Genomic DNA, 24,480 nt, shown 5'->3' with positions numbered 1-24,480 from the left:
TCAGTGTAGCTTTGAAAGGAAATTTTACAAAGGAACTGTATCATTGGGAGACCCATATCCATTTCCCACTTTAACATTTATCTTTCATATTCAATAGTTAATTAACTCACGCAAAATTGCCAGTGAACTGGAAAATACATTCTTTCTGAAGTCCACATGGGAAATGATAACTTCGTTTACATCGGGGTGCAACACATCCAATTGAAGCACCAGTTTTCTTGCAAACACTGCATTTCTAGAAGAAAATATAAAAATAGGAGTTACAACATATACAAAATTTGAGTACTATATATATATAAGACCAAGGTATAGATGAATGTTCATTGTGGGGAGTCTGAAGAATATTTTTATCATACAATAGCTGTGATGATGGTATATTAAAGAAATTTCCTAAAAAAAATGATTCTACTCAGAAATGATCTAAAGACCACTAAGGATTCACTTCTATAACAATTTCTGAGAAAGGAAACATCTATAACCTAACATGTGGGTGAGACAATGAAGTTTCCTTTCCTTCCTCCCTGCTAAAATATTTTAAACTGCAGGGTTTGTACACATAGTGGTTGTACATGAAAGTCTCATTCAAATTTCAATAGAAAACACATAATTAGGAAACATTTATTAAGGAGAACAGCAACAATATTGAAAACCAACCTGTAAAAAACTGGCTAGGATCACTATCCTAACCAAATGAAAAAGTGTTAGATACTCAGAGAAGGTTAAGTAGTGATTCCCCAAAAGACATGCTCAAGTCCTAATTCCTGCTACCTATGAATGTGAACTTATTTGGAAAGAAGGTCTTTGTAGATGTAAGTAAGTTAAAGATCTCAAGATGAGTTCATCCTGGATTTAGGGTAGTCCCATCCTTACATCAAAAGACAGGTGTCCTTATAAGTGAAAGGGGAGGAAAACTTAAGACACACAGGGGAAAACCACATGAAGATGGAAACAGATACTGAAGTTATGCTGCCACAAACCAAAGAATGCCAAAGGTTTCCAGCAGCCATCAGAAGTTCAAAGAGAAGCATCGAACAGATTCTTCCTCAGAGCTTCCAGAAGGAATCAATCCTGACAGCTTGATTCGGAACTTCTATTCTCCAGAATTGCGAAAGAATAAATTTCTGTTTTAAGTGACTCAGTCTGTGGTAATCTATTAAAGCAGTCCTTGAAATGAATTCAGTGGCAATGCCACTGCCACTAACTTAACAGTGGTATATAAACAAAGACTATTAGATGCACCAATCATTACTAAAATACAAAACAGTACCTAAAGCATCTTGGAACCCCCTTGAGATGACCATTACAATGGACACAGATGAAAAGATTATTCAGTCTTACTGCTGCCTCCTCAATTATCATCAGGCTGTAGGAGGATATCTTGCCAACCTGAGGCTGTCCCAGTAAACTGACATTTGGAATTCCAGTTTTAAGGTCACAAATAGAGCACCTCTTCAGGATTAAGATACTCTCAAACGTTCACAATATATTCAGAGAGGATACAGATATTTTAAGATAACATTTCCAAATCTGACAGGGACATCTGGAGGCCATCTATCTTTCATTATTATCAGGAGGTTAAGGGATTTTGATACTAATACTCTCACATGGTCCTTAGATAAAATGCCACTGCTAAACTTTTCCCCAAGGTTTTCCCTTCTGCCTTAGAGCCTCTATTTTACCATTAACTCCCCTGCATCTTCAACAACTTTAAAAATAATTGCCTCCATCACTTTGCCTCAACTAAAATAAAGTTCTCTGAATGCTTTCCTTACAGAATTTCTTGACTGACGCTGCTTATTTCTCCATCCTCCTTAAATTCCAGACTTAGCAAGGAGTAGGAGTGGGATATGGACAGAAGCAGGAAAGGGGAAAAACAGAACATTATTTTAGTTCCATATTACAGACTGTAGGCCACCACTCTATATTCATACTTAAAAAGATCTAGTCCTTTGAGCCTAATGACGTCTACCCTCTGTCACCTACTACTTTCCTGGTCATTCTACCTCCAGATTTTGGCATCCTTCTCTGTATTTTAATTCTTGCTATCATTCTAAACAACTTTAGCATCAATAGGACAATCCTTTCACTTCCTCAACTAAAATGTGTCAAGGCACTTCATCCATGCCAGTGTACCAAAGAATCCTCTCATCACCCAAAACTGCTCCTCCACGGAACTCAATTCCAGTATCACATTCTCTGGACCAAACCCCCTAGACTTCCAATCTTCTCGTTCTCTAACTCTCATTATTTATACTCACACCACACAGAGACCTACAACAGTCCATTCCTTGCATGTGATATAATAACTATCACACAGAAGATCCACAAATTATAACTGAATGAACAGGGAGTTAAGGTTTAGAATACTTATTCTGGAGAACATGAGAAGGCACTCAACATAATCACACCATGCCACAGAAGAGCCACAAGAGACATGGAGTTCATAAATTACTGGTCTTCACAGTAATTGTGTAATTTCCACCTCAATCCATCATTCCAACCCAGCAACTGAGGTATAAGAATAAAAAGTGAACAGTTGGGTTGACTGAGGATCGAAGGTTTGAAGAAAAGCACAGTGGAAATACGGTCATAATTCTGATGGTAAGAGTGGCTGGAATGATGGTTAGGTTGGAATAAGATAAGGAATTGAAATCACTATTGTCACATATCTTATCCAGGATCAGTTGAGCTCTTTCACCTGGAAAAATACGAAGTATTCTTTCTAAAATGTACTGGATGTGACAAAGTAAGCATTGGAACATAAAATCAATGTCTTATAAATTTCTAGTAGAAAAAGTGATGGAAAAGACTTCCCTAGTATTGACAATATTTGTGGTATTTAGCATAATGAGTAAAATAATTTACTTACCAGTTTAGAAGCCCTAGTCACTTCTTTCCTGATATCTTCTATTAGAAAACCATAAACTCCTTCTTCTTCTTTACCCCTCTGCCAAATTCCACTTGACATCAACTATGAATATATTCTCAATTAGAAAATAAACTCTAAGAAACTAGTATGGAATAAAAAATATATATCTATAATATTCCAATAAAAAATGGGACATAAAACAACTCAAATTTCAAGTATCTCTTATCTATAATAGCTATTTTTCATGGTCCAAGTAAGACACTACTCACATTCTTTGATTGGGAAGACACTGGATAGTAACAGTTCATACAACCAAACTGGCTTCTAAAAGCATTCCAGAAAATAACAACAACAAAAAAAGGAAGTAAAGCATAAAACACTTATAATCAAGCTTAAAAAAAAAGTGGTAAATACTGAAATGTGAATGTAACAATAATAAATACTACAGGGACAATTCAGATTATCAGTGATATTTCACACTAACTTTAAATTTAGCTGGATTCTGAATCATAAAAGGCATATTTACAGGGAAATCTACTAAATTTTACTTAAGGAAAATGTTTGAATTTTTAAAAATCTGTTTTAACCTCAGTTTAAATATGTTAAGGAAGCATGAATCAAGAAAAAGCATGAGACTATGAATACGAAATTCTGGATTGCAAACTCAGCTCTGTGTCCAACTTTCTGGAACCCTAGGCAAGTAATTTCGTATTTCTGATATTAAACGCAAAAAATAAAAACACTGGGCTAGACTGTCTCCAAATTTTTCAGTTCTAACATTCCATTATCATTTACAACATTACTATACTTCCCTATTCACAAGAAAATAGAACCTTATAAATGCTGAGCCTAGGTAGGATCAGTATGTTTTTAGGTTATTACTCAGTAATGAAATAAGGCAAAATATAAGGGAAATTCTGATATGACCAACTGAAATATATTAAATAATTCAAAAATACTTCCAATTTGTGATAGAAACTTATTTTAATCAGTATAATATACCCTAAAGAAAACCCAAAGTGGTATCTATTACTTAAGAAATATGAAAAAATAACCCACTAATAAAACAGCCCTCCTAACTCTACTGCATGGAAAGTAAAATAAACTCTTTAGAAAAATAAAAAGGTTTTCTTTTGTGATACAAACTGTAAGACTCCACCTTACAAATAAATCTGGAATGCCAATTTCATGTTCCCTTAAATCTTAGTACAAAATAGTTAGGTTCCTAGACCAATCTACAAATCTTAGCGAACCACCAAGAAATATGTTAGATGATTTCTCAAGGAAGCATCTAAAGAGTTTTAACATGAATGCTGCTGTGGGCATAAAAATACGTCCACAAAGAGGTGGGGCCTAATTCCCTTCCCCTTGAGTGCAGGCTAGAATTAATGATTCACTTCTAACAGAATAAAGCAAAGGTGACAATGTTATATGACTATGAAAACTAGATCATAAGGTTCTGTCTAGGTGCATATTTATTTCTCTCTCTCCTTTATCATTTGCTCTGGGAGAAGCCAGATGTCACGCTGTCAGCAGTCCTACAGAGGTGCCCAAGAAGTAAGCAACTGAGGCCTCCAGCCAAAAGTAGGAGTAAATGAGGCCAAAAGCTACGTGAGTCACTGGAGGTAGATCCTCCAGTCCATCAAACCTTCAGATGGCTGAACCATGGCTGACATATCAATTGCAACCTCTTGAAAGACATTGAGACAGAACCACCCAGCTTAGCCAATACCAGATTCCTGTCCCTCAGAAACTATGAGATAATAAATGTGTACGCTTCTGTATTCCAGGATAATTAGTTAAGCAGCAATATAAAACTAAGACAAGTGCCAAGAAATATTGCGTGTACTCATGCAACCCTGGCATGCTAAGGCAGTGATGGTGCCACTAATATCTTAAGGTGGATTCAGTGAGGTAAGAAGTCTGTGGAGGGAATGGGTAATAAATGAGAACTAATTCTCAAAGTGACACCACTTTTTCTTCCTTCTGAGTGACCCAAAAATTAACTTTTCTTTTCCCCAAGTATGTATTACCTTTAGATAGAACTTTCTAGGTTCTCTGTGAAATAAAATACTTTTCTTTTAGTTCCTGAACTTTCAAGCAAGTCTTTTCTAAGATTTATCACCAGCAACAATGGAAACAACAAAATGATAAAAAGAACAATTCCATTAGAAACCTAACCATTTTTTCCTTTTTCCACTAAGGCTCTAAAGGGTTAGGCAAAAATAAACAGGTAATGATGACAGGTATTTCTACATACCAAGTAATTTCAGACTCTTAGAATTTGATAAATGAAAAATCTTATTTTTACATTGGCAAAATGAGATCCAGAGAAGTTAAATGACTTATCCATTTCTCAGAAACCAGTCATCAGGATCTAATTCTCTTCTTTAGAAGAAAATCAAATTTCTAGGATTTAATTAAAATTTATACTCACCAAACAATAGTAATGTACAGTGAGATCCCATTTCTCATTAGTTTTCTTTTCTCCATATTTAATAGGACAGTCATCATTTTTTCGACAGAAAACACAAGCTAACAGTAAAAAAAAAGTAAATAGTAAATATTTTTAAATTTAAAAATAACTATGGAATTAGTGCTCCTCTCATCTGATGTGTTCAATTCCTTCTGAGAAAGCAAATCACATTATACTGTTATCAGTAAATTATATCTTCCAATACCTACTTCTAAACAATGTGACTTTACATTTTTTCCATGAATCCTCAATGATGAATTCTAGCATGTAGTTAAAATAGCAACGTGTAGGATAACACACTGAAAATAACAGATTGGGAAACTCCATCTCTCCACTACAGCAATGTTTAAGCTGCCAAAATCATCAGAATTAACTTTTCAGAAACTCAGAAATCTGATTTAAAAGCTTAAAACAACGAGAAGAATGCTTAATAAAGAAACAAGTTGCCAAATTTTGATGAGAGATTTGTGGCATTTTAATTTCCTACCATCCCCCATTCTCTAGTTAGGCAAAGGCCTTAGGCCATGTTCAATGTGTGATGTTCCTAAGGCCCACGTTCCTGGTGTGAATTGTCTAAGAAGAGGTAATACGGACCTTGTTGAAAGAAGTCTGATTGAGTGTTTTGACCTACGGGGTGACTCTCCAAGGGTTGGGCTCAGATGCTTGCCCTGTTTCACCTGCCTCAGAACTTTCTCAGGGCTGGAGCTTGACTGTCAAAAGCGTTTAAGACAACTACTCTGGCTGCAGCAGCTTGGAACAAAGGATAACAAACAGGGCAAGCAGGTAACAGATCTAAGAGTCTAGGAAAGAAGAGGCTGGGAAAGGGGGATACAGAGATAAAGGCTTTGAAAAGCTCCCATATATACCAGAGAATATAGAAGGACAATACATGCCCAGGGCTGGATGCATGCTCAGAAGCAACCTTAGAAACCCTAAGCTTTCGCCTCTGGCTCATCTTTAGGCTTGTATGCTCATATAGCAAGGCTATATGAAAAAGGAAAGATCCTAAATCAGTCATTTTTAACCTTAAAGAACTAGAAAAAGAAGAGCAAACAAACCCCAAAATTAACAGAGGAAAGGAAATAAAGACTAGAGCAGAAATAAGTGAAATAGAGAATGGAAAAATAGAATGAAAACAAAGTTATTTCTTTGAAAAAGTCAACAAAGCTGACAAACCTTTAGCTAGAAAAGAGAGAGAAAAGAGAGAAGACTCAAAACTTCTGACAAAGCTATAGAAATCAGAACAGTGTGGTACTGGTATAAGGATAGGCATATAGATCAATAGACGAATTTTCATTGATCTATATGTCTATCCTTATGTCAGTAAAAGAGTCCAGAAATAAAACTAGTACATCTATGGTCAATTAATTTTGAACAAGGACGCCAAGATCACTAAATGGGGAAAGAACAATCTCTTTAACAAACAGGGCTGGGATGACTGGATAACCACATGCAAGACAACAAAATTCTACAGAATGGGAAAATTTATTTGGAAATCACATACCTTCTAAGGGTCTAGTGTCCAAAATGTGTAAGTTTTACAACTCAACAATAAAAACATAAGTCAATTTTAAAATGGGACAAAGGATCTGAATAGAGACTTCTCCAAAGATCTATAAATAGCCAATAAACACATTCAAAGATGCTTAATATTATTAGTTATCAAGGAAATGCAAATCCCACAATGAGATACCACTTCACAGCCACTAAGATGGCTATAATCAAAATGTCAGATAATACCAAATGTTGGCAAGGATGTGGTGAAATGAGAACCCTTATATACTGCTGGTTGAAATGTAAAATGTAAAATGGTACAGCCACTTTGGAAAATAGCAGTTCCTCAAAAAGTTAAACAGTTACTGTATGATGCAACAATTCCACTCTTGGAATGAAAACAAATGTTCAAATAAATACTTGTGCACTAATATTCACAGCAGCACTGTTCACAATAGCCAAAAAGGGAAAACAAATTAAATGGCCATCAATGGATGGATAAATGGATAAACAAATATAGTATATCCATACAACAAAATGTCATTCAGCTCTAAAAAAGAATGAAATACTAATACATGCTACAACATGGATGAGCCTAGAAACATTATGCTAAGTCAAAGAATCAAAGACAAAGGGTCACATATTATACAATTCCATTTATACAACAGATTACATTATGAAAAATAGGTAAATCCACAGAGACAGACAAAAAGTAGATTGGTAGTTTCCAGGGGCTGAGGACAGGAGCAATGAGAAGTGACTGCCTAATGGATATAGTTTCCTTTGGAGGTGATGAAAATGTTTTGGAACTAGATAGCAGTAATGGCTGAACAAAATTGTGATGTACTAACTGCCACCAAATTATACACTCAAATTAGTTAAAATGATGAAATTCCATGTTATATGTATTTTATCACAATTATAATAATTTTAAAAAGGCAAATTGTGGAGTCAGGGAAATCTGAGTTAAGACTCAGCACCACACTTTTGCTCTGTAACCTTGGACAGGTCTTATAAACACATTATGGCTCTGTTTCCTCATCTTAAAAAAGAGGACAACATTACTTACCTCAAACTATGCTAATGAGGATTAAATGAGATAGTATACAGTAATATAATTAAATGGGTATGGCACACAGGTAGAACTGAATGTTAGTACTATAATCACCTATCCATTCTATCTTACGATACTTACTTGTACAGCAAAATTCCAATTCTAATAAAATAAGAAAATCATTAGCTGAAGAGAAAAGACTGAGCATCTCAAGGTGGTAGATCAACATAACATGGAATGAACCTGAATCTCTAAATGAATTCATGGAGCAGAAACTCTTTGTCCAATTGCCCCTAACCAATCCACACTGGACTGTAACATGAGCAAGTAATAAACTTTTATTATGTTAAACCATTAAGACTTCAGGGTTTACCTATTACAGAAGCTAGTCTTATTTACGTTAACTAGTACATGTACTCAAGAATGGATGTTGGAGAAGGATATAGTTCAGTGGTAGAGTGCCGTGCTTAGCATGTACAAGGTCCTGGGTTCAATCCCCAGTACCTCCTATGAAAGATCAATCAATTAATGTAAAACGATAATATAAAACCTGATTATCTCCCCCCACAAAAAAGAAAAAAAAAAAAAAAAGAATGGATGCTATCTGTTGGAAAAGGTACTATATTGTCACCAAATAGATTCCAGGACTGGAAAGAAACAGTATGAGTTAATATTTAATGTTGTGAAATATGCCCCCTATATTTGCCCTCCCTCACTTGTTTAATGAAATAAACAATAACTGAAAGTCCCTTTCCCCGATCTTTTAAAAACTTTCAGCTCCCCTTCTGTCCTCATACAAATTAACTGACCACATAAATTCTAGCAAATTGCTGTTGTTTACTGGACATACTACACCAGGAGCTCCTGCATTAACTTGTTCACCCCTAATGCCTATACTTTAAGCCATTAAGTGCATGCAGCTATCAAGAGGAAGAGGAAAACAAGAAATTAGCCAAGACAACAGAAGAGGAGTCCTCAAGGTGAATGCTGGATGCAGCTGCATAGGCTATATGTTGTATGCTGTGGACCTGTGCTTTCCATTTGTTCCCCTCCCCCCTTTGCCCAGTATGGAGACCTTGGACACATGACAGACAGGTTTCAGGCATGCATTTTTATAAGCAGGTTACTTTTTTTATTTGTACTTTACTGTTTTTTAATTTTAATGTTTAAAATTCAATAAAGTTGTTCTGACTGTATCGTATTTATTAAGACCACCTTCTATTACACTATAGCAAATGATACTATTATGTTATGAAAATGAACACATTCATGTAAGTAAAAAACAGAGTCAATCTTAAGACAAATACTAATAACAGTACAGGTAGTATCTGCATTTGGCAAATACATGAATGTAGTCTGCAAATTACTACGTTTCACAACTAATAACACAGCTGATACAAGTCTGTAGGTAAAAGCAGGAAAGCAAAGGAGAGAGAGATTTAAGAGCACAAATTTCCTTATCCAACATGACTGTGGAGTTATCAGATACTCTCCGCAGTGCGAGTTAAGATATAGGGTTTTAAGTGTAATATTTTGAGAATCAAAAAATAAATCTTACAAAGGATAGATGAAGAAGTAGTAACAAAAGAGTATACAGTAACAATTTAAAATTTTTATCTTCCATAATAGCAAGTCAATATATACTGTTTATAACCAATCAATGAACAAAAGCAAAGGTCTATATCTCTGAGACTGCTGTGAGCGCTTACAAGCAAGTTTTCCTTTTCATGTTAAACTTCTGTGTATTGTTTAAATTATTCTCATCTGCATTTTATCTTTTGTAAAAAAAAAAAAACACACATACAAAAAGATGGAAAAAACCATATTTATTAAATAATACTGTTATTCAGATACAAACAATACCTAATAAATACACAGAGAATACAAATAAAATTTGGCATATTATCCTCTTCTAGAAGACTTTCATTAATATGAATACATACAATACTATAGTGCATAGAAACATGAACTAAGGATCAGGGAATTCATTCCTAATGTTTGAGTAACAGTCTAAAAAGATTAATAGTAATGAAAAAGCAAGAGTAAAATATCTTAATATTTTAAATTGTATTTGAAAATATTTTAAATACGGTTACTTACCAAGATTCTGTGACCCACCAGGTTTATTTTCATTCATTGTACTAGGAAAAATAAGAATAAATAATACAGCCATCTTAACTTTAAAATTTTCAAGTTATCCATTTTAATTAAATTCAGTCCATACATGATTACAAATAAGCTGCATGATCATTTCTCACTCTAGTACTTAATTTCCTCACCTCTCACACATTTAAGACCAGTAGTTCTCATCAAGGGTGGTCAAGTCTGGGGACAGTGTCGAAATTGAAGGTAATGTTTTTTAGTTATCAAAAAGATTAAGATGACTACTGGCATTTAGTAGGAAGAAGCCAGGGGGGATATACCAAGAAAAAAACAGACCTAGACTTTCAAATTTCTAGCTGGTCATTCAAGTAGGTTAAAAAAAAACCTACCTACAAATACATTAACCTAGAACTTAAGCCCATTTTACATATAAAGATCAAGTCTTTTTTTTCCCCCTGCTATTTTAGGACAAAATGAATTCTTTCTAAACGACAGTTCCTATGTAAGTCAAGGAAATTTGTCTATTTTTTTCATAACTTACCAAGAATTGTTCATTGTTCAGGAAAAATTAACAACAAAACATCATCAATAGCAATGTCATTCATATTTAAGCAGCTTACAAAACAATCCTTTATCAGGCTATATTTGCCACTGTTGCATCTGCAGGGATTCTATATAAAGCTGCAAACATCTGACTGCTACATTGTATCTTCTAGCACAGTGCTCAAAACTATTTACAGATTGAAAGACATGAGCTGCCTCTGTTTCCTCACTCCCTACTAGCTAACAAATAAAATTATTTGTATTCATTACTGAAATACAACTTTTATTCTAACTGTTCTCCAGAGCCAAAAGATCAACTGGAGGAAGAATAGTATCTTAATAACATTAAAGTTTCACTTTACCAAGGATATGTGAACAGCCTGCTTAAATGTTCGTTATGAGATCCAAGTATGATAACATGTGTAAGCTCTTGGAATTTAAGTGGAAATGGGTAAACATAATAATTAATGCTGCTAGATAAATGTAGCCTCATTTTATAGTTGCAAAACCTATGCTCAGAGAATTTAAATACTTGTACAAGGTCACAGAGCTCATGGGTGGGAATCAACTAACTCATAACTGAGTGACTATGCCACTTCACACGAAAATAATTAAAACACAATAAATAAATATATTAAATATCAAAGAAAGGACAAAGGTACCCTATAAGATTACTATCAAACTGTATCAATGCTTTCTTACAATTTAGAATTCATATTTCATTCTAATTTTAAGAACTGTTTTGGGTTTAACCATTGGTCTTCTCATATTATCATTTTTGTGCTTTCATAAAAAGTCACAGTCCAAGTCTTTTGAATCACTTTTACTCCAAGCCTTCAGTATTTTCTGCTTCTTTCTTACAAAATCATCTGTGCCATAAAGATAGGTATTTCTTAAAAGAATCTGTAAAACAACTGAAGAGCCCCACTTTAAGCAGGCTCTGCAATTAAGTGATTTGGCTTACCTTTCCCATTCCCTCCCCACAACCATTAATGTACAGTTAAAGGAGTCCTCCTTTAGTGTTTCCTGGATTTTTTGTTTGTTTTTTAGAGGTACTGATTATACTCCATAGGCACATATAACAACACTTTTGATGTTTATACATGTTCATGAAATGATTGTGGACTGCCCTACTTGGTCAAAATTGATTGAGGATCACAACTGACTTTAAACATGCTAAGGTATATCAGGGCGTTGGGGCAGGGCCCATCTTAAAACTGATGAAATACAATAAATAGAAAGATAAAATGCCTCTTTTATTAGGACTTCTTTATAATTCAACTTCTGATGATGAATTCAGCATATCACAAACTATACATAGGTAAGAATTCACTGCAGAAAATTCTATAAACTCAGGATAAGAGTACTTAACCTAAACATAAAAGTTTTAACTTACATAGTCAGCATCCCAACAATACAGATTTATATTTGAAATCCAATCTCTCCAGTTTATAATTCCTTAAGCTTTCTCCTCTGTAGGTGAATTGCAACTACTACTTACTTTTAGACTCACTGTAATTCAGAATAATGACAGCTCCACAGAGGTAACTTGGTTCTAGACTAATTTTTCTTTATAAAGAAATCACAATTTCTATGCAGCTATGTCTTCCCCTCTTCCCCTTCCCACTACAAGGACCCAAGGCTATCTCTCTTGGTTGGACAACATAATGAAGTTCTGTCTAAATCTTTATAATACATGTACAAGTATGCTATTTAAAGAAGGTACCTGAAGTTTCTTAATTACCAGGCTCAGAATTCTGTATTACACAGTGTTTTCTTATCTTTAAAAATAAATAGAAAATAATACAAATGAACATCAATCTCACATGTCACAAAAAAAGTGGCACAGGAATATGGAGAAGACAATACTAAAAACCCTCCAAGTATCAATGACTACAAGCTGATCGTTAAGAAAGATCTCCAGTGCTATCAGAACATGTACAGGAAAGGTTTTTCCTGTTTACCAATCTAATAAGTACTTCACTCAGTTTTTCAAAGTGTATTAATACACAATATTCCAGATAGACCAATGGAACAAGAATAAAAAACCCAGAAACAGTTCCACACTTTTCCAGTTACTTGCTTTACAAAAAAGGCACCTAAGCAATTCAATGAGAAAAAGAGAAATCATTCCAAAGAACGGTGCTGAAAAAAATGGATATCCATACAGAAAACAAATAAACCTTGACTCATACTTTACACCATAAACAAAAATTAATTTGAAGTGGATTATAGATCTTACTATAAAAGCTAAAACTGTAAAAGTTTTAAAAGAAAAATAATGCATTATACTTCATCGAAATTGAAACTTCTACTCAGCAAAAAATACCATTAAGAAAGTGAATTATGCATGTCACACACTGGGAGAAAATATTTGCAAATGATGTGCCTGACAAGACTTGGATCCACAGTACATAGAGAACTCCTAGAATAATATAAAGCAAACAATTCAATAATGAGATGGGCAAAAGACATAAACAGATACTTCATGAAGGAAGATACATGAATAGCCAATAAACACATGAAAAGATGTTCAATATCACTGGTAACTAAGATAATGAACGTTAAAAGGACTATGAAAAACAACTTTACTTTAAACCTGTAATAATGGCTAAGATTAAAAAGACTATCAACACCAAACATTGCAAAGGACATGAAGCAACCAGGGAACTCTCATAAATTGTTGATTAGAATGCAAAATGAAATAATCACTTAGAAAAGTTTTCAAGTTTCTTAAAAGTTAAATATATATACTCATGCATGTAGCCTTTGATGCAGGAATTTCACACCCAGATATTCATCCAAGGGAAGTTAAAACATATACAGATAAAAAATTTTATACAAAAATGTTCATAGCAGCCTTTTTCATGATATTCTAAAACTGGAAGCCTACAAGTCCATCACCAAGGAAGTGCATAAACAAATCGCAGTATATTAATAAAATGCAATACTATTCAGCAATGAAAAGACAGTAAGTGCTGCAAGATGCAACAAAACAGATTAATCTCACAAATATTATGCTGAGTGAAAGAAACTACATCCTATTCTCATCCACATTATTCCATTCATACGAAGTTCTATGACAGATAAAACTAATCCATCATGAAAATTATCAAAACAGTGCTTGTCTCTCAGGTGGGGAGATGACTCGAAGGGACTTAAGTAAACTTTCTGAAATATCCTACTTTTGCTAGGATTATCTAAGTAAGCAACGTTGATACAGAGAAGAAATCTCAATTTCCAACTGAGGTACAGAGCTATAGATACTGACTTCCTAACACAGCATTCCTCCTCTTAATTTTGTAATTTTCAAAGAAATACCACTCTAGGCCCACTTTGTAGCTCAGACTTGATGTTGACTCTTACACACAGCCTTAGCTTTGCTTTGACTCTATCAAAACACTATTTCATTTAAATTTCACCTCAATGCCACCCTTATCCAAAATGCTATAAAAAAAATCTATTTTATCCTTTGCCTGGTGAAAAGCCCACTGTGGTTCTTCTGGTCTGCAATTTCTCTCATTGCAATGAATCAATAAACCTAACTTTATCACACTGCAGGTTCCTTATCCCTGGTGGTTTTAGGCTGACTGGAGTAGGATTGTTAAAAGAAAGCAAATGTCACAAAACATTAATAATTGGTGAATATGGATGGATAAAGTGTATACAGGAGTTCCCTTTACTATTCTTATAACCTTCCTCTAAGTTTAAAATTATATCAAAATTAAAAGTTAACCCCCAAATCAGATAATGTTCTAAAGATGTAATAAAAATCATATTTTTGACCGGTTCACATCAGGTTTCTTCCTAATCCACAACACCTGAAAGAAAACTTTTGTTTCTAAATCCTCACTGATGATTGCTTTATTTCAAACAACAGTCTACAAAACACAACTACAGAAAAAAATTCACATATTTTCAGTTGGATTTTTATCATTTGTTTTCTTTCTATTATATGAATTTTAAGACTTCCTAACAGGAAGGAGGAAAATAATGCTACGTAAGTATATATCTCAGTAACAGCCTAAATCTTAACAATACTCTTGGTCTTAGAAATAATATCCAAGTATTCCCCCTTTCCTTGAGAAATCATTAACAACTTGATGAAGAGCTCCAGTATGGCACTGTCAAGAGCTATTCTGAGTCTTCTGCACTACTTACCTCCACTTGCTCAGTCAGTGACACTCAGTTTGATATGCCTTCCTTCAAAAAGTGGAGCCTGATTTCCTTCTCCCTGATTGTGGCCCTGCTTAGTAACATCCACCAAAAAGCCTGGCAGAAATGACAATGTGTAACTAGGTCATAAAAGGCATTATGACGTCCTCCTTGCTCTCTGTCATGGATCACCTGCACTGCAGGAAGCTGGCTGCTGTGCCATAAGGACTTTAAAGATGCTCCCTGGACAGGTCCACTTCGCAAAGAACTGAGGCATTTACCCACAGCCATGTGAATGAGCCATTTTAGAAGTAAATCATTCAGCACCACTCAGGCCTTCACATGACTGCAGCCTCTCTGACAGTCTGAGAGCAACTTCATGGGAGACCCTAAGTCAGAACCACCCAGCTATGCTGCTTCTGAATTTCTTATCCACAGAAACTGTCAGATAATAAATGTTTGTTGTTTAAAGAATCAAGTTTTGGAGTGATTTGTTATACAGCAACAGATAACTAATACAATAAAGTTAAGCCAGAACTCCCTCTCATTCTAACTGGGTGGCTGGTCTAACAGTTTTTGGTGGGATCTTTAGGATTTTTAGTATGTAAGATCATGTCACATGCAAACAGACAATTTTACTTACTCCTTTCTGATATGGATGCCTTTTATTTCTTTCTCTTGCCTGATTGCTCTGGTTAGGACTTCTAGTACTATGCTGAATAGGAGTGGTGAGAGTAGGCACCCTTGTCTTGATCCCAACCTTTCACCATTGAGTATGTTAGCTGTGGGCTTGTCATGGTACAACCTTTATGATATTGAGATATATTCTTTCTATACACAATTTGTTGAGAATTTTTACCGTGAAAGGATTTTGTTAAACACTTTTGAGTATGCAACTTTTGAGATGATTAATTTTTTTCTCCTTCTATTAGGGTGATGTGTCACATTTGCTGATTTGCATATATTGATCCATCTGTGCATACAGGGATGAATCCCACATGATGATAATATATGATCCTTTTCATGGGCTGAATTCAGTTTGCTAGTGATTTGCTGAGAATTTTTGCATCTACATTCATCAGGGATATTGGCCTATAGTTTTCTTTTCCTGTAGTGTCCTTATCTGGCTTTGATATCAGGGTAATGCTGGCCTCAAAAAATGAGCTTGGGAGTTGAACACTTTTTAGAAAAGAAATACAATATGGCCAACAAGCAAATGAAAGAAGGAATGGTGGAAAATTCACAAAAACGTAGAGATTAAATAGCACAATATTTAATAAGCAAAAGAGTGAAGAAACCACAAGGGAAATTAGAAAATACTCAGAGATGAATGAAAATAAAAATACAACATGCTAAACTATGGTATACAGCAAAAAGTGATCAGAGGGAAATTTATAGCTGTAAATGCAGACATTAAAAAAGAAGATCCCAAAACAATAACCTAACTTTATACCTGAAGGAACTAGAAAAAAAGCAAACTGAAACCAAACCTAGTAAAAGGAAAGAATTCATAAAGACTAGAGAAGAGAAAATGTGAACAGGAAAACAATGGGGAATAAAATCAAAAGTTGGTTCTTCAAAAAGATCAACAAAATTGACTAACCCTTAGACAAGCCATTTGACAAAATCCAACACTTGTTCATGATAAAAACACTAATCAATCTAGGAATAGAGAGGAACTTCCTCAGCATGATAAAGAGCATCTGTGAAAAACCCATGGTTAACATCAAACTCAATGGTGAAAAAACGAAAGCCTCCCACATAAGATCTGGAGCAAAACAATGTGCACTCTTACCACATCTCTCAACATTGTATGAGAAGTTCTAGCCAGAATAATCAGGCAAGAAAATAAATAAAAGGCTTCGAAATTGAAAGCAAGAAGTAGCTTTATTTGCAGAAGACATAATCTTACGTATAGGAAATCCTAATGAATTCATAAAATACTGTTAGAGCTAATAAATTCAGCAAAGGCATAGAACATAAGGTCAAGACAAAAAAAATCAGCAAAATACCTATATAATAGCAAAGAACAATCCATAAATGAAATCAAGAAATCAATTCCATTTACAATACCATCAAAAAGAATGAACTACTTAGGAAGAGATGTAACAAAGAGGTGCAAGATTTGTACACTGAAAGCCACTAAAAACTGCAAAAAGAAATTAAAAACCAAAATACATGGAAGGAACTCTCTGTTCATAGTTGGAAGACTTAATATTGTAAAGATGGCAATACTCCCCAAAGCTATCTACAGATTCGATTCAATCCCTATCAAAACCCAAGGGCCATTTTTGTAAAAATGGAAAGCCTGATCCTAAAATTCAGTCAAAATTACAAGGGACCTCGAATAGTCAAAACAATGCAGAAAAGAAAAAGCTGAAAGAGTCACACTTCCCAGTTTGAAAACTTACTACAAAACTAGAGTAATCAAAGAAAGCTCCTAATGGTATAAAGATAAACACAGAAATAGAAAAGAAGTTATGAGTCAAGAAATAAACCCATGTATCTATGATCAATTAATTTTTAACAAGAATGTAAAAACTGTTCAATGTGGAAAGAACAGTCACCTCAACAAAAGGTGCTGGGACAACCAGGCAGCCACATGCAAAGGAATGGAGTTGGGCGTCTACCTTGCACTATATACAAAAATTAATTAAAAAAGGATCCAGGACTGAGTATGCAAGAGCCAAAACTATAAAAATCTTATAAGAAAACATAGGATTAAATAAATCTTCATGACCTTGGATAAATTCATAGAGACAGAAAGCAGATTTGCGGTTTCCAGGGATGTGGAAATAGGAAGTGCAAAGTGACTGCCTAATAGGTATGAGTTTTCCTTTTGGGGTGATGAAAATGTTTTGGAACTAGATAGAAATGATGGCTGCACAACACTGTGCATGTACTAAATGTCACTGAATTGTACACTTTAAAATGGTTAATTTCATGAACGTGAACTTTTTTTCCACAAAAAAGTTAAATGTACACCTTCCATATGATGCAACCAAGAAAAAGAAAGGCATATGTCCATTGTACACAAATGTGCATGGCTGCTTTATCTATAATAGCAAAAAACTAAAAACAACCTAAATGTCCATCAAGAACTGACAAAACAAACTATGGAATATTCATATAGTGAAATACATTTACTAAAACTCATTGAACTGTACTTCTAAAATGGGTGCATTTTATTCTATATAATTATATCACTAGACAGATATTCAAAAGTTAATAACCTTCATTAAAAAATAAAAATATCTATTTAAATTGAAAAGAAAACCAGCATTTGAGAAACTTGTAAGTTGCCCCTCCAACCTAAGAAAAAAAGCTGGAAAGACTGAAAAATCAATGCTTCTTGGATCTGTAATATGAAATTAACACACACTGTAAGTCAACTATACTTAAAAAAACAAAAACAAACAACAAAAACAACTAATAGAACTGCAAAGAGAAACGGATGAATCCACTCCCACAGTTGGAGATTTCAACAACTCTCTATCAGAAATGGGCAGATCCAGAAGATAGAAAATCAGCAAGGACACAGTTGAATTCAACAACATCATCAATCAACTGGATGTAATAATCTACTTCATCCAACAACAGCAGAATACATTCCTCTCAAGTTTACCAGGCAACATTCACCAAGATAGACCACATTCTGGGCCATAAAACAGATCTTAACAAATTTAAAGGAATAACAATCATACACCGTCTGCTCCTAGACTAGAATTAAACTAAAAACCACTAACAGAAAGATAACTGGAAAATCCCAAAATACATACAGATTAAACACGCTTTTAAGTAACACAAATGTCAAAGAATCAACCTCAAGAGAAAATACAAAATATTTTGAACTAAAAAAAAATGAAAAAAACAAGTTATCAAAATTTGAGGGATGCTGTGGAAGTAATGCTTAGGGGCAAATTTATAGCATTAAATGCATAAGAAAAGATCTGAAATCAATTATCTAAGTTTCTATTTTAGGAAACTAGAAAAAGAGCAAATTAAATCCAACAAGGATTAGAGCAGAAATCAATGAAAATTAAAATAAGAAATCGATAGAGAAAATCAACAAAACCAAAAGCTGGTTCCTTGGAAAGACCAAAAAGATCAGGAAGCCTCCAGGCAGGCTAAGAAAAAATGAGAAAGGACATGAATTATTAATACCAGAAATGAAAAAAGTGGTATCACAACATATCCTACAGACATTAAAAGTATACTAAAGCAATACTATGAACAACTCTGCCCACAAATTTGATAATCAAGATAAAAAGGACCAGTTTCCTGAAGGATACAATTTTTTGCCAAAACTAACACAATAAAAAACAATCTGAATTGACCAGTATCAAAGATATGGAATCAATAATTAACAGCCTTTTAAAACAGAAATCACCAGACCAAGATGGGTTCACTGGTAAATCCTAACAAACATTTAAGGAAGAAATTATACCGATTCTCTACAATCTCTTGAGAAGACAGATGCAGAGGGAATACTTCCTAACTCATTCCATTAGGCCAGCATTCCTCTAATACTGAAACCAAAGACATCACAGGAAAATTACAGACCAGTATCTTTCATGAACATAAATGCCACAACAAAATAATAGCAAATCAAATTCAATATTTTATAAAAAGAATTATACACAACCAAGCACGATTTATTATGCAATCATGAATTATCTGTTATGCATACCTAAGTAACATTATGCAAACCTGTTATGAAAATTATGCATACCTGTTATGAAATCATGTTGGTATTTACCCAAAGGTGGTAAAAACTTAAGTCTACCTCAAAACCTTCTCATGGATATTTACAGCATTTTTATTCACAATTGCCAAAACTTGGAAGCAATTATGATGTCCTTCATAGATGAACACATAAATAAACTATACATCCAGACAATGGAATATTATCCAATGCTAATGCTAAGAGGGAAAAAAAAAAAGCTATCAAGCCACGAAAAAACATGGAAGAAACTTAAATGCATATTACTAAGTTAAAGAAGCCAAATAGGCTACATACTATACAATTCCAACTATATAATACTCTGGAAAAGGCAAAACTATGGAGACAATAAAAAGATCACCAGTTACAAAGGGAAGAGGAGGGATGAATAGGTGGAGCAGAGGAATTTTAAAACAGTGAAAACACTGTTAGGACATCACACCCATAGAATGTACACCAAGAGTGAACCATAATTTAAATTTAGACTTTGAGTGATTATCATGTGTCAATGTAAGTTCATCAATTGTAACAAATGTATCACTCTAGTGGGGGATGTTGATAATGGGAGAGGCTACGCATGTGTTGGGGTAGCAGTACGTTGGAAATCTCTTATTATGTTCTCCTCAATTTTGCTGTAAACCTAAAACTGCTCTAAAAAATAGTTTTTAAAAAAGGAAAAGCAATAAAATTATAAGTTTACACTGACTTATTTTATAACTAGTCCTCTGGCAATAGGTTTTTCCCTCCCTCTCTAGGTTTTGGCTCCCTATGTCCATTGTTCACATTTCTTCATCATTCTATTGTCATCTCAGCACCTTACCAGCTTGGTTCCCAATAGTCTCTTGGTATTCCAACTCCAAAACTCAGAAAGAAATACTGTGAATACTCTAGCCTGCATCAGATACTCAGCTCTGATTCAAATACCTGGTACAACTTTGGCTGGAGAAGGTATGAAGGATGAGAACATATCAGGATCACATGCTCCTTGGTCCAAACCCTTACTCACTGGTCCTTAGAATGATATGCTTACAACACTGACAGGTTTCTAAAAAGGTTGTGGGCAAGGAAATCAGGTAACAGTCTTAACTGTTCTAATTGAAAAGGCAAACTTCTGTTTTTAATTTCCCGATATTTTCTTAATTTAGAATTGAATTAATGTAGAAGTCAACATTCATGTAAAAATAAGGTTAATTTTGTTACAACATTATTTTTAACTTACACTTAACATATATTATTTAATAGTAAAAATAAATACTGCACAGGAGGAAATTAAATGCAAAAAAAAGCCACGAACTTTTTTTTTAAGTAATAAATCTTTCAGTGCCTCAGTTTCTTCACCTTAATATAGGGGTAATAATAAAATGGCTATAAAGGTTAAGTAAAGATTTTATGTGTAAAGCATTTGAAGTTCTGTGAATATCAGCAAATACTAATCTTTTTTTCTCATATGAAATGTCTTCTGAGCCTCACAATTCCAATACTTATTTTTCCATATTCTGTGAAATTTACAAACTATGTATCACTAAAATCTCTCTACTAAGCTGCATAGAAGTATATTCTATCATCTTTTAATTTTTAACTTTTTCAGCTTAATAAGATATAATGTGTTAAACTGTTAAAATAACAAGCACTTGAACATACACAGTTTCAGATACTCACTGTTCTGCACCTAGATTTGCAAATACAAAGACAAAGAGGACAAGAGCTCTCAGTCTAGTGCTAGTTTGTTTACAATTAAACTGCACTGAGGAAGAAGCAGTCGGCTTGGGGAAGTCTTGGAAGGTATCTGAAACCCACTTGGTAAAGATTTAAGGAGAAATAAAAAAGGTCAATGGCTAAGCATGCATAAATATAATAGAGAATAGATCTGGAGAATTGTAGTAGTATGACAAACATTACAGGCTGGAAAATGGTGGAATATTATGAAGATGATTCTTGAACACAAGTTGGAACCAGACTGAGAAGGGCTTTGTGAAAAAGAGAAAGAAAGAAAGAAGGAAAGAAAGAGCAAAGAAATTTGAATTATACACGGTAGACAATGGGAAGTCATCAGAGATTTTTATGGAGCAATATTTGGAGAGACTGCAGAGAGGCAGGAAGCATTATAATCAGTCAGTTAACCAATAAGAGGTATAAACTTTCTAACTAAACCTAGTTTCTGACCCTAGCTGAAACATTAGCGTGTGAAAACATGACTGAACCCCCCTCAGCCTCCATTTTCTTACCTGAAATTACCAGTATGTATCACAGTGTTGTGACAATTAATGAAATAATGTACATAATACAGTTTGCACAATGCTTAATAACTCAAGAGGAGATATATGTATCATTTACCATGTGCCACATACTAGTCTAACGTTTTTGTATGTACTGATTCATTTTATTCTCACAATCCTACAAGATAGGTATAGTTCAGGGAATTAAAACACTGAAAGGTTAAGCAACTTGCTTAGAGTCACACAGCCACCAAGTGTGGCTAATGAAGCAGAAGTTCGTTAGCAGGGATGGGAGAGTAGGAGTGGCCAGCACTGGATGAAGGAATGTCTATTTTGAATATTATTAACTTCTACTTTAAAAAAAAAAATTCATACAGTTATATGGTATGATGACCTGGTGTTAAAATCTTAAGAGAAACATAAAATATCTTATCCTATAAAGCAGCACAAAATTAGTCCGACAGTTTTCAATAAGGCAAGATATAAAACTTCTACACATTTGAATGCTCACTTATATTTTACAGGTAGGGTACGCATTTAATTTATTCCAGAAGGCATGACTTTGTTAGGAGGTTAGATAGAGCTTGATATTTAAGGTAGTTAGTCATTATTAGTAAATATAACAAAAACCAAACAAAACAAAGGCATCAAAAAATCAAAACAAAGAAAACCCGACGCTGGAAACATTAGTAGAGTACTTTCAAAATGACTCCACAATAACCTAGCTGGCCAATGAATGAAGGGGGTGAAAAGGCAGGTCTGTGGAACTAAACCCTACCCTATTGTTAGCAAACTAAGACCCTTGTGAAAACCGCTGTTACTATAGCCAGTTTAAATAAGCAAGAGTCTCGGATTTTTGCGGCACAGGAAAAATGTCAACCGTGAAAGAAAAATATCCGGGTTTTGAATACAAAGGATACTCAGATTTCAGTTTAAATCCCCACCAGGCATTTCAAGGACTGTTAATTCCCTGCGGTCCAGAGTAATAAAATCTACTCCGGGTAGGAACTCGGAGCCACGAAGAGCATCTCTTCATTCTAAACCTGCTCCCAACCTTCCACCTTTAATAAAGAAAGATTCTTTTGCTTATGGTAACGCTTTCGCAGTAACTGTTGAAGCGTCAGCATTCCAACCGAACTGGCGGAAATACTCAACTACGATTACCAGAAAGTTTAACAACGTTTAACCTTGGGGGCGGTCGGGCCTCCAAACCCCCAATACTCAAGAGTTAGCTTCTGAGCGCCTACCGTCGGGAGCGCTGGCCCGGGAGAGGCTCCCCCTGCCCAGACTTCCCAAAGTCCCCACGTCCGGCCCCTCCACCCGACCCCCGCAAAGGCACACCGAGGCCCAGGTATCCTGTCCCGCCTCCCAGTCTCATCCAACGATCCTGCTTCTTTCCCTGTAACACTCCGTTTCTTCTCGTTACCCATCCACTCACCGAGGCGCGCTGGGTAGAAGTTCCAGGGCGGCCGCGTCACTTTTCCCTTCCCGCGCTGCGCCACACGCCATCCGCGAGCTGCCCCATGCAACGGCCCACACGATTCAAACTCGCCCACTTCCGCCCGCAACCCGGAAGGGGCGCTCAGCCCCGCCCGCTGGACGCGGCGACGCGGGAGGTGGGGGAGAGCGAGGTGCGCTGCTGCTCTTTACACGCCTCTGGGTTCTCTCTCTGCTGTATGCTCTTCGCTTTAGTTTCTTTTGTCCCTCTCCTCACATAGGTCCACAGAGAAGTGCGGGCGCGGGTTTGGTTTCTGCCCGGTGGCTCATGAGAGGATCCTCTTGTTTGTGAGATGGATTGAGACTTACTGAATTTTCATCCCTTCAAGGAAAGGAGAGAATAAAAGCACGAACCGAGCCCGGACGTTCTTACCCCTCCCCTGGTCCTCGCGTAAACACCAGACACTGCCAGGAGCAAAGAACAAGCCGTCCACAGACTTAGTACGGGGTTCCCTGGGCCTCCTTGGACCTGTCCTGGCACAGTCAGGACTTTTAACCTCTTTCTCTCCCCTGTTTGAGAAAGACAAAATGCCAAGTGCAGCCATCACACTTTTTCCAGCCACAAACTGAAAATAAGTGGTTGTAAAAGTTCCTGCTGCCAAGTAATATTTCTGAGGTTAAGTGTTAGAAAGTGACTTTTTTTCTCCTCTGATAGACAATTTTACAAGATTACTACGTAGTTGTCCTGTGAGATTCTTGGGACAACAGTGTAATTTTCCTTTACTAAGGACCAATATATACTCAATACCAAAAGTCTCAAACTTCTTAAGGTATACATCTGGAAACTTTAAGAAAGGAAGGACTGAACATGTTCTTAGGCAAAAAAGGAAAAAAAAAAAAGGAAACTATACAACTCTGATCTTGAGGTTGCCACCAGATCATCCTCACATCTAATAGCATTGATTTGATTTATCTAAACTTATCAGTAAGCCCCGATAGAACACCTTCAGTCTCCATCAAAACTGCGATTTGAAAGGCTTCTAGATTCCTAGGAATTTATAGTATAGATAATCTGACATAAAGGGATGTAAAGCTTTTGACTGGTGAGCTGTTTTGAACTGTAAAATAGGATAACTTATGACAGTATCTGATATACTTAGTATCTGATATACTGACGCTGTGCAGGCACGAAAAATAATGATGTAAAGCAGTGGGTACTCACATGAAATAATGAAAAAAATCAGCTTCAAAGGACTATATATAATATCATTTCAAAGTGTGTGTCCTTGAATGGCACACAAAGTTTCTGTATGAATGCAAAGACTAAAAAGTTATCTGTGGGAGTCATACTGGTGAATGGGGATGGGAAGAAACTTTTTAATCTTTTGCTTTATAACCAGTTGAATTTCT

General features: G+C 35.2%; 1 protein-coding gene across 3 annotated transcripts in view; it reads right to left on the bottom strand.

The window, feature by feature from the left end:
* Positions 1 to 23,593, bottom strand: part of G2E3 (G2/M-phase specific E3 ubiquitin protein ligase) — a 50,384-nt gene extending 26,791 nt beyond the window's left edge. Inside the window, exons 1-5 of one of the 3 annotated variants that reach the window (XM_010986176.3) lie at positions 23,072 to 23,593; positions 9,994 to 10,034; positions 5,307 to 5,404; positions 2,870 to 2,971; positions 111 to 235 (exon numbers count right to left, since the gene is read on the bottom strand). In XM_010986176.3, the coding sequence (XP_010984478.1) occupies positions 111 to 235; positions 2,870 to 2,971; positions 5,307 to 5,404; positions 9,994 to 10,034; positions 23,072 to 23,142 (437 nt within the window). In that variant the 5' untranslated portion in view covers positions 23,143 to 23,593. The remainder of the gene's footprint in view (positions 1 to 110; positions 236 to 2,869; positions 2,972 to 5,306; positions 5,405 to 9,993; positions 10,035 to 23,071) is intronic. The other 2 variants (XM_064485873.1, XM_031453529.2) reach the window with 2 other exon arrangements.
* Positions 23,594 to 24,480: the final 887 nt, after the last annotated feature.

The sequence above is a fragment of the Camelus dromedarius genome, chromosome 5 (assembly GCF_036321535.1).
Source record: "Camelus dromedarius isolate mCamDro1 chromosome 5, mCamDro1.pat, whole genome shotgun sequence".
In the NCBI taxonomy this organism is placed as follows: domain Eukaryota; kingdom Metazoa; phylum Chordata; class Mammalia; order Artiodactyla; family Camelidae; genus Camelus; species Camelus dromedarius.
The sequence above is the reverse complement of the archived record's forward strand: the minus strand, read 5'-3'. Positions and strand labels throughout refer to the sequence as shown.